The sequence below is a fragment of the Prunus mume genome, linkage group LG2 (genome assembly GCF_029339155.1).
Source record: "Prunus mume cultivar Tortuosa linkage group LG2, ASM2933915v1, whole genome shotgun sequence".
Classification (NCBI taxonomy): domain Eukaryota; kingdom Viridiplantae; phylum Streptophyta; class Magnoliopsida; order Rosales; family Rosaceae; genus Prunus; species Prunus mume.
The window spans coordinates 5,300,657-5,312,240 of NC_142699.1; the positions used below are offsets into that span (position 1 = coordinate 5,300,657).

Here is an 11,584-nt window from a genome sequence, read left to right on the forward strand (position 1 = left end):
TTTCTACAATTTGGCCTATGAAATATTATGATCCCTTTAGAATGTTTGTTAAGCACAGGGGCTCTCTGCAATTATTGAAGTAATTACACGCTTTCATAGCTCCCTGCATATGGTTGAGGCTGGCTGTTCCTCCTTATTGATGGGGAATCACGGTGATCTACTATAAATTCGAAACTACTTTACTAGTCCCATTGACATGAACATGCATTTCTACAGCTCAAGGACTTCAAAAATAAAAATATAAATCTTGTTCTAGTTTGAAACCAGCCGTATCCTTCAGTCATCTTCCAGATAATCCAAGCCATCTGAAAAAAGCGGCTTCTGAAGTTATGTCATCATTTTGCTTCAAGAAGAATTGAGGAGTAGGGGGCCATGTTATACGTGCTTTTGATGCCTGGGACGCCGTCAAGCACGAAGTCATTGGGAGACTCAAGATTAGTGTCCACCTGCAATTCAACAAGGCTGCTTGTTAGTGGAGTTGTTTGGAAATGGGTAACAATGATGGAGTTGAAGAAATGAACAGATATGCTCCATTCAATTGAACGGAAATGCCAATCTATAGTGCTTTTTCAAAGCTCTACATTGCAAAGCAAACTATGCAGGTTATCAGTGAACAAAATCTAGAAAACAAGGGGTTATGTACTATAGAATTGGGAAAGAACCAACCACACGAAACCATCTCCTCTTTACTGGTGCTGCGGGTATTGGAACCTTAATAAAATAGTCATGAGCATTGAATGCCATATAGACGTCTCCTCCATTATTGTCATGAAACCTGCAAAACAAATATTTCAGCTGCGTGTTTTAGATCCGTTTCACACGTTCAAATTCAAAACCTTGCAGTTCAGGTCCATTTTTCTAATAGATCCCAACATTTTTTAGTATTGTTGAGTCAATCTGTATCCTCTTCTCTTACTGCATCTCCAAAGATTTATCATAATATATATACTTTTTTCCCAGTCAACTTCTGTGAACAAAATCATACATATTTTGATCTAATTAAATTAGCATGAAAGTGATCCATCCCAGTGAGATTCTGGATCAACAAGGGAAGCCTAAGAAGCCATAAGGACTGACAATCGATAATCTAATATAATAATAGGCTACTCCAATTAAACCATAGCTAATTTCATGTATCCCCAGTTCCAATCAAGGCGGTCTTCAACACTATCTTATGGCAGGACACTTGTCGAAACCTGCTCATAATTGTTGTATGGAACTAATCCAGGGGAAAGCAAAAGTAGTATCTCACTGCCTTAAGGACATTATAAAAAGCCTTTATCCAAAGGAAGAAAGAAAAGAAAAATAAAAAGAAACTGTAACAACAAAAGCTAAAAACACGAAATGTTATGCAGCTGTCATGTAAAAACGTCCAACACTGTGTTGTTGGCCGAAGGGGGAAAGGATCAGATGCTTTTCTATGTGGTAAGTACCCATGCTCAGACAAACATGTATGATCATGAAAAGGAACAGCCATTACATAAGTCCAAACCATATCAGTGACCAACGGCCATCTAAGTAACACATGGACTACTTAAAGCAAGCACCATCACTTGCTAAATTACTCATGAATTTGTTTTTGTAATTCAATGAGCAAGATCATGATGTCAAGGCCACTGAACACTAAAAATACTGTCGCAGCCCCCACTTGCAATATCTTGAAAGAAAATTCAGATTACGGTATCTCAAATATCTATATTATACTAAGAAGATAGGTGTAATTCCTTACGTAAATGCAAGGAATTTGCTTTCATAATTGTGCCAGTTGTCTTCATGCCATGTCACGTCATTCTGAACAAGTGTCCAATGAGTCTTAGAAAAAGTGGATGCTTAAAGTTAAATTTAAAGCATGAAAGAATCGGAAATAAGACAAAGGCAAAAGGAGATTACTTTCTCAAGAAATGTATCACGACCAAATACACGATGTGTTCGTCGAAATCTTATCACCTCTTTGAAAAACCTGAAGTGATTGCTGTTGCGTGCCTCCAACTGCCATGCCAAAAGATTATTCCATGCTAGTCATCTAGATTAAAGCTGAATGGAAGCCATAACAAAAATAATTTACCAGTCCCCACTGGAAATGGTTAATAGCAGTATCATGTCCATAACTGTTGTTATTTCCATTTCGACTATGCCCATATTCATCCCCCATCAGCATCATTGGTGTCCCCTGGTTATATACATTCAAAAAAATTCATCAGCACTAAATGTTCACTAGTGTTATGTTACAAGTGAAGTCTTTTAGGGATATCAAATGGAGTCAGAATTCCAAAAGTAATGTTCTAGCAAGAGTACTTATCAGACAGAAGGGTCAAAAACAATTTGCTGTCAGTCAACACGAAGAAAGAAGACTCATGGATAATCTCAAGTAAAACCTGAACTTTGAAACCACTGAACTCAACAAGTTCAATATAATTTCTTAACTATAGCTCAAATGACAAGTATGCATGGATATGATGATATGACACATGAAATTAAATTTTTAATGAATGTACCTGAGATATCATTAATGCCAAATGAAAATTTTTCATTTGTCGGGAACGTATAGCTTTAACAGTAGAATCATCAGTTTCTCCTGTCGAATAATTGCAGATAAGATCAAATGGCAGAGAGAGAGAGAGAGAGAGAGAACATATGGCAGAGACAAAATATATTTTTCTTTACTTAAGCTGTACCCATTCATATCCTACATGGCAAATTGTACTAAAGAACTGTCCATGTCCCATCTGCAGGAGTAAGTTTGTCTCCACTTGAACAATAAATGCACAATTATTGATATTGCACTTGCACCATCTATTGTTTGCTGTGGTTTTACATAAATATGCATAAACATGAACAGTTCATGACTACTTGATACTATCATTGTAGTTCGTATAAATTTTATTTCATTTTCGAGTTATGACACTAAAACTTACACCACCTAGGAACTCAGGAAGTTAGCCAAGATGACAAACAACAGCAGATCTTGGGCTTTGATAGACCAAAGAGATAGCACAGAGACTTTTTGTCAGACGTAGAACTAGCACTACAAGTCTTTGCAGATAGAAATAGAAAGACACTAACAGTTTTGTGCATTTACTTGATTTTCACAACTTGATACACCATATTAGTCATGATGACAAAGTGACAGACTAAAGAGATAACACATAAGTTATTCAGCAAGGATCCTTGATAGCATGTCTGAGAGAACTGTTATCTCATGCAATACAGTGCTTGTAATTTGTACATGATAATTTATATCACCTTATCTGTATATTTTTCTGGATAAAACAAATGCTGAAACCCCTGTACTCTGAGTTCTGACTAATACATGCTCCCCCACAATAGCATGAGAATGAAAATGATCAATTTTGATGCCCCATAGAGTTAACAACAAACTACCAGTCCTCACAAGTTTCAATACATTAAAGCTAGAATTATTACAAAATATATCAAGGAGCAAGCATCAAAGTTTAGCCCCTACCTTCGTAACCACAATTCCAGCTCAGATTATCATTACTTCCATCATTTCCTCCTTCTCCATTAGCATCATTGTGCTACAAAACCAACAATCAAGGGAAAGACCGCATCACACAGGCTTCAATAAATGACGAACTGATGGCTTAAAAATGTTAAAGTACCTTGAAATTGTATGAAACAAGATCATATAGTGTGAACCCATCATGCGCGACAACAAAATTAACACTGTGATAAGGCTTGCGCTTATTCACCTGTGGAGTGAGTGAAAATTATGAGAGCATGAAACTAGAGCTTCCATTGAATGTAGCAGCAGCACAGATTACTAAGAACACAAATTGTATTTACCACAAAAGATGTAAAACACTGATACAAACTTTCAGCCAAACATATTGCTAATAATAGAGAATAAGAGGGAAGCTAGATGTTTGTTACTGGATAATAGTACACTCAAGAGAAGCCAAAAATATTTCAAAGATTTTGATCAGGACCAAGTAAAATAATTCAAGATCCAGATGATGATATTGACAGGTACCATCATAAGACATGAGGGTTTTGGGGTGCTGTAGAAACAAGAAAGATGCAGGGCTACCTAAACATGAAATATAAGGCATTCGGTCCTTTTGATTGTAATTGGGTTATTCCAGTCGAACTTGAGCAATAAGTTCTCAAACCAAGTAAACCATCTCCAAGTTCAACTTAGTTGATTTTCTAAGCTGGGAGTATTAACCCAGTTGAAAATAAAAATATGTACAATGAGGCCTGCTTAACAAGTTTGCATGGCTGACATCAATAATACCAAATTGATAGTAAAAAAACATGGAAATGGAATTAAATGGTCAACAGTCACGATACAGCCATATTAATGAAAAAACTAATGCTTACTTTGTAAAGATCAGCAGATCCAGAAACACGAGTTGCAAAACTTCCTTTCATACCAGAGTCGCCCTGTATAAAGAAAATTTAACCAAAGATCTGAAAAACAGGAATACATATTTTTATATATTATATAGATTATATATACATATATCTGTGTGCATTATGGAATTTAAAATCTAAATGTGCTTTAGTTGCTAAACCACACAGTTAGAATCAAGAAAGTGGAACTAAGAAGGTTGAAATAATAACAATAATAAAAAGGTTAAGATCATGCCAGGAAAAAGAGGGACGCTGTAAATGCAATGCTCAAAGAAAGTTGATATTAGTCAAGACTCGAGAGAAAGAATCAACTAACAACCACAACTTATTGAAATATCAAGACACTGAATAGAATTTTATCTTACCGAAATTCATCCAATTGCATCAGATTATAACAAAGCTTCAAACAATATCCATTGATCTAATTAACCGAAAACCTATTCACATTTATGCACGCCCTTCCTCATCAAATTTAGCCCTTTTTTGGATACAGAGGAGATTCCTGTGAACCATAGTCTATACACAGACTTCAATGTTTGCTTTTACATCGGTTCTTTTACTTTGCATGAAGGTTAACAGTGTGAATAAGTTAAAGACCCATCTAAGCAATACAATTATCATCTCATGGAAATACCTTTATAAATCTCCTTAAGTCGTCACGGTATTTCCCATTCCATTCTGCCCACCTGCATTTAAAGGAATCTCATAAGTAATGGAGTTGAACAATCCAAACTTCCACAGGAGCAAGCCTTCCAATGTTACTTGATTTCATGTCATCTTTTAACTACTCAATTACTTAGAATCCTAGTTTATTTATAAAATCAGTCAGACCAAAAACAAGAACTTTATTTATAGAAGCATACGCTCCCATCCAGTTTTACAGACTTGTTAAGTGATGCAACGGTATCCTTATTTTCTTTTAATAAGATTAGATTGTCATATTGTTCAATAAGAATCATCCTTTTGATGGAGATGATGAATTATAACTCTTTCCTGACAAGTTAGATAATTCCCAAAAGAGAGGAAGAAAAGCACAAAATCAGAGGTTAAGTCTAAAAGAGGCTAGAATAGAGGCAATGTCCCCTTTTTTTTATACAAGGGAAATAACTTTTATTAATGATAAATATGATTCAATAACAGGCTTAACAGTCTCTCCCATATCACTACGATGAAATGTAAATTTGTAGCATAGATTACCTGTCCCAATTTGGAAATCTTCCAACGAGATAAAGGCCTCCACAGTCCCAAGGTTCGGAAATAATTTTACATCTTGATAGGATGGAATCTTTTGCAATAGCCTGGTCCAACAAAGAACACTAAGTCAATCCTCACACAACTAAACTTCTAGAATCTTTATGCAATAACTAGAAGGCATGTCTGTATAAACTCAACAGATAGAGAACATAATTCACAACTCACAGGTAATGCGTCATATCAATGACCATTGACCACAAACTTGTAAGTGTATGAGTAACAACGGATATCTTTAGAAATTCATAATAGCCAAGATCTTGATTTCGAAATTAGATACATAGAGAGAATATATGCACACTGAGCTAGATAAATCAAACTACTGTCAACCATCCAAACAAAAACACTAATGACTTACCCTAATAACTGGTGGTGCACTAAGCGGACTTCCATCTGATCCCCGACAAAGAACACTGGCAAGGTCAAATCTAAATCCATCCACATGATATTCAGTGACCCTGAAAATGTGTAACAAAAGAGGAAGTATGAAGCTTGAAATGAACTATCTATTCATCACATAAATTAACAAATAAAGACAATGTATGAATCGTGTCCTTACCAGTGTCTTAAGCTATCTATTATGAGCTCCATGACAACAGGATGGTTACAGTTTAATGTGTTCCCTGAAAACCAGCAGAAAAAAACTTAAGACCTTCATATGCTAACAATAATAGTTTTAACCTTCATTCTAGAGAAAAACCAATCCTGTTTTGTTTCCAGAATCCAGCAGTAAAGTCCAAAAAGTTTGTTCTCTATTAAGTTTCATTTATAGTAAAATACATATACCTTCCCTTCTTCATTGACATATCCATTTTCATATCATATAAGAAATAAACATACCAGTACAGCATTATATAAACATCCCATAAACTTTTCCTCACTTCATGCAAAATAAACATACCAGCAGCAATAAAAGACAAAACATACTTCATTTGTAAGAAATGGATGGAAAAGCACCAGAATTTCCATCAGAATTTCACCATACAAGAAAGACAATTGAATTACCGCAGCCAGAGAAGTTCAGTAATTGCCCATTGTTGTTTAGGTCCAGCATGTAATAAACCTGTAGATGTAGGACGCGTCATTTATAAAGAAAAATATAATATTTATTCATACAAAATTTTATTTCGAAAAATAAAATCCCAGTGTTTTAAAGAAGTTGTAATTAAATAAAAGATTTAAAGCCATACTAAACTCTGCCCTAAAAAGAACAATAATTAAGCATCACCTTATTATCTATGCCACGAAATGAAGTGGTATAAGGGTTGGCGTCATCAGCTTCATTAGTATGATTATAGACAACATCCAAAATGACCTGTACCAAAAAAAAAAAAAAGGTTTCAAAACTGCAATAACAGGAACATTGCAAAAAGATGTAATTTACCTCTATCCCAGCACCATGCAAGGCTTTAACCATTTGTTTAAATTCCTGGGAAGCTTTAAGGGGTCCTCCACCATCACTTGCATAGCGGCTCATAGGAGCAAAGAAATTTATTGTTGAGTAGCCCCATGTATTTATCTTCAGAGACATTGGTAAATTAGATCACTCGGCTTTTTCAGAGCTCAATCGAAATAACTACTGCTACGTGTTTTAACTTTTATATAAACATTTCAGTTGAAAACAGGAGAAATTGGTTTAGTTACCATGTGATCTCTAGGATTTGGTCGCCTCTGAAACTCAAACTCATCAAATTCAAAGACAGGCAGCAACTCCACTGCATTGATACCAAGCTCTTGAAGGTGTGGAATCTTAGAATTAAAATGGAGGGAAAAACGTCAGAGAAGTTCATCATATCAAAACAATTAAATAGCTATTCTTCTATTCAAAGAATGTTAAATGATTGGGATAACTCTAAGCACATTAGACAGTATATGTTGTCATTATTCATGATTTGTCTTCAACTTGCCACGCATCATTTCATGTGAGAAAGCACTTGATACATTTGCATTGTAAATCATTTCTTTCAGAACATTAGAATCCAAGCCCCCTTAGAAGTTCACTAGTCTTGTCTCATGGAAACTGTGTCCAGCCAGAACAATTTAGCAAGAAACTCAATTTTTATTGCCTGCACCTATGGGTAATTGGGCATCACTCAAACAACTATAATATTTAAACCAAATCCTAAGTTTTTGATGATTAAAAGAGCAGTTAAGAGGTAGTAAATAAAAACCTAAGAAATCCATATATGTGTTTCCAGGTAATTCTGAAGTGTTGCTTGAAAACAAAATAAAAACAATTCAAATTGCTAGAAACACATCCAAAATTGTCATAAAACCAAGGTAAAGAAGGATAGAGTTGAAGGGAGTATTCAGATAATTGACCGAAAATATTGGACTTTTGTTTCAGCAGATGCTATATTGTCATTTATCTTGCTAGAATCAACTATTACCTTCTCAATCACACCAAGGTAGCTACCACGAATATCTGGATCCAGACCACTGGATTCAGAGGCTGTAAATGCACGAACGTTCATTTCATATATAACAAGATCCTTCTGAAAAAACAGAAGCAAACATACAGGTTAAGATGTAACAAGATGAAGCATCAAATTTAATTTGGCCCAAAAAAACAAAGGAAAATAATTTTTAAAACGAGAATTAACTCCTATCACCCATGAGTACATGTATTTATGTATATGCAGTTATGAGTTTTCTTATCAACCATAAGATGTGATGTCGAGAGAGAGAGAGAGAGAGAGAGAGAGAGAGAATTCCAATCTGATTGAACAAATGCGTCAAGACAACAATTTATCCTATTTACTGCATGACAAACATATATAGAAACTTATTTACCTCAGGTATATTTGGGAGCTTGTAGTTGTCTCCCCAAGCAAATGGCAAGCTATCAAAATCATAAGTTCCAAGAAACTTAGAAAACTTTTTGCTGCTATCTCCAAAAAACCGGCGGCCATCAACCAGCTTTGCGTAAGGATCTATAAGCACAACTCTGCTGTCAAATCGATGCCCCTCATGCCAACCTCGTGGCCCATCCATACGATAACCATAGAGAACATTGCTCCGGGGCAAATCCTGTAAAGATATAATTTCATTATCATGAGTGATGACAACTACATCAGGAGATACATTGCCATTTTCAAGGAAGAGAGAGAGAGGGAGAGGGAGACAAAGAAAGAGAGTTGTACTTGTTCAAGCTAAGGAAAACTTCATTCTTGAACAAAAGACAGCACAAAGAAAGGTAGTGATTTGAGCAACGTAAATAAATAAATAAAATCAGTTACAAGCCAAATCAAATATTACCTTGATACATATGTGCCAAATGTCACCTGTCTTGTTTTCATTACGATCCAAAGAGAACTCCATCATTCCACCATCCACCCTTCCAAGCCTTTCCTTGACAAAAATTATATTCATGAAAAGCATGAGTCTGGGAAAGTCAAGAAAGAGTATCTACAAAAAGGGTGGAGATGATGTCCATCTAAAACGAAACTACAGTCTGAACTTAAACAAGAAACTAAATTGCATTCAGGTCAAAGCTCCCTCTAATCAAGACAAAGATGCCCAGGTGAAGTTAAAAATCTACTTTGTAACATTTCCTATAAAAAAACATGTTAGTTCCAAATAAAGGCAAACTTCATCCACCTTATTATCAATTGCACTTTCTTTTTTTTTCCACCAAACACCCACATTGTAACTGACTCCGAACTACACCAAAGGATGATTGTCCTTTTGTTAGCCCCTATATTAAGTAATATTCCACCAACAAATTTCTAGGCCAAAGCCAGACCACTACAAATATGCATGAACCTAACCCAGATTTTCGTTGTGGACGAAGTTGATGGACAATGCACAAAAAAATAATATATAATATATATAATGAAGAGCACTCTCCTCCTCTGCTTTACACAACACACAACGTGGAGATACAGAAAGGGTCTTCGTTTTTGGAGCTTGTCACGGACTCACAAGTAGCCACCAACCATGCAAGAATTGGCCCTTTGTTGAGTACACCAACCTTTCAAAGCATCTTATATGACTCGAAAACTTGAGAAGCAGTATCTTCTACCATATAATGAAAAAAGGATTCACGGAAAATGTCCCAGAAGCATGAACAGACGAATATCTTGTATCAGACTGGCTCAGATTCAAGGAGACTTTGTCGTTTTGTGAAAAATCATCTGAAATTTTTTCAGAATCTCCATCACTCTAGTTCCTTCAAAAAGTTAATTTAAGAAATGTCCCAATGATTTGAACAGGAAGCAAGGGAAGAAATGGTTGCCTTATGAATCAGTCCATATGACAAAGATTGAAAAGATGATTCTGTACTCTTTTTTTCGTTTAAGAGAGATGATGATTCACAGTACCAAACACCTCCCAGTCCAAACCACAAATTTCAGAAACTAAGACAGAAGAAATATCTAAATATAAGTATTTTCAAGGGCGCCTGAAAAATACAATAGCATACCTGATCTATGACAAGAGAATATGCCCTGAATACATTTATACACACACACGCAGCATGTGTACACACACACACACACACACACACACACACACACACATATATATGACTGTAAACAATTGAATATTAACCAATTAACTAAATGGAAATACGGTGTCACCTCTCTGGAAGTGATAAGCAAAGTGTGACAGCAGTTGCATGCTGTGAAAAGATAGCAAAATTAGTCCCACTATCAACTTCTGATACACCCAGCGGAAAAGCTTGACCTGGAAAAGTTTTCCATGATGGACTGGTCTCTGACATTTGGAGGGCCTCGTCCTATAATCACAAATGGTGAACACATGAAAACATTGAATGCTCCCCTTCCGGTATGGTAAGAAAAAGGAGATAAGGGAAGAAATAATTGATCATTTTCTTGATCTGACATTTAGAGGTCTTATGGCGTTTGTGAATGTAATTAATTATGTCTACAGTCTTACATAATCTGGAAGTTTCAGTCAGAAAATAAATAAGGTAAAACATATGATCCTACATGATAAGAATTACCTCAAGTACACGTTCTTGAGCACGCTGACCGTAAGCATTAGCTGTTCTATGCTTGACACAATCCCGGGTCTAACCTATGCCAAAGTCCAACCATACAATCAACAACAGTGAAAAACTAAAATATGAAGGTTGATTTCATTGCATTATACAAAGATAAACATGCCTTGGCAATTCCTTGCTGATTGCTACCCGATACTTGTTTAATCAACTTCAATCTAATAAAACATTAACAAACAAATCAACAATAACCCAATTGGTTCTTCACAAATCAAAATAGCACCATAACATCAAACTAGTCATTCCAGCTTAGAAGACAACACTTTCACCATGTCCTATCATTTATTATCACTATACAGTATACTACTAAATACTGGGAGTTTCACTGCTGCAAATACATTTTGGTAGAATTCCATGATATTTTTAAACTTGAAAGTTGAAAGTACTCAATTTTATTAAGTTAAAACAAAAACCCACCAAAGTTTATTCCTTAAAATGGACTCCAAGAACTTAATAGGAACAGAAATGGAAATCCAAACCATTAAACTGAAAATTCAATCATTAGAATCATTAAGAACCTGTTAGACTACAATGAGAGGAAACAATACACAAAAGGAAGAAAACAGAGATGTAGAGAAAAATTACCCCATGTCAAGGACAGGAGAAGCTACAGTACATGAAGAGCCATTGTGAGAAGAGAATGGTGATGCAAAGAGAGGGAACTTAGCGACATGTGAATCGTACCAATGTGGGGTTCGAAGCATTTTGTGATCTTTGTGGACTGATGATGATAAAAGTTCTGAAATTCTGAAAGAATATTGAACCCAAAGGGAATCGAATTCCAGAGAAAGATGGTGGCTTGAGAAAGGAAGAACCAAAAAGGGAGGACCCTTAAGCGTTTTTTCAGCTACATAGAATGGAAGCTGGAAGTGGAAGAGTGGAAAGTCTGGAAGGAGAGTGAGAGTTTGTACTTTTACGCTTTCTGGTTTATGAGGA

At 35.6% G+C, this 11,584-nt stretch overlaps 1 protein-coding gene across 4 annotated transcripts; it reads right to left on the reverse strand.

The window, feature by feature from the left end:
• Window positions 1-11,584, reverse strand: ISA3 (isoamylase 3). Of its 4 annotated transcripts, XM_008221128.3 has the most exons (24): window positions 11,234-11,584; window positions 10,755-10,806; window positions 10,592-10,660; window positions 10,206-10,363; window positions 8,884-8,971; window positions 8,419-8,655; window positions 8,016-8,120; window positions 7,270-7,374; window positions 7,010-7,144; window positions 6,854-6,940; window positions 6,631-6,688; window positions 6,185-6,248; window positions 5,984-6,083; window positions 5,572-5,672; window positions 5,009-5,060; window positions 4,342-4,404; window positions 3,621-3,710; window positions 3,464-3,536; window positions 2,496-2,575; window positions 2,066-2,170; window positions 1,891-1,989; window positions 1,730-1,791; window positions 667-775; window positions 1-446 (listed from the first exon to the last, which is right to left on the reverse strand). In XM_008221128.3, exons 1-24 carry the CDS (start codon window positions 11,350-11,352, stop codon window positions 336-338), a joined length of 2,322 nt encoding a protein of 773 aa, XP_008219350.2. In that variant the 5' UTR covers window positions 11,353-11,584; the 3' UTR covers window positions 1-335. The 4 variants fall into 4 exon arrangements, with proteins under 4 accessions (XP_008219350.2, XP_088901343.1, XP_088901344.1 ...); XM_089045217.1 differs by lacking the exon at window positions 10,755-10,806 and having other exon boundaries at window positions 10,592-10,665; window positions 11,234-11,296; XM_089045218.1 differs by lacking the exons at window positions 1-446; window positions 1,730-1,791.

Bases quoted from the DNA above. Each gene is read 5' to 3' on its own strand.
- ISA3 (XM_008221128.3), bottom strand. From the start codon at position 11,352: ATGCTTCGAACCCCACATTGGTACGATTCACATGTCGCTAAGTTCCCT. The intron at 8,656-8,883 runs GTAATATTTGAT...ATATCTTTACAG, and splicing joins TTTGGCACATATGTATCAAG to GATTTGCCCCGGAGCAATGT. The intron at 6,249-6,630 runs GTAATTCAATTG...GCTGGTTTTCAG, and splicing joins ACTGAACTTCTCTGGCTGCG to GGAACACATTAAACTGTAAC.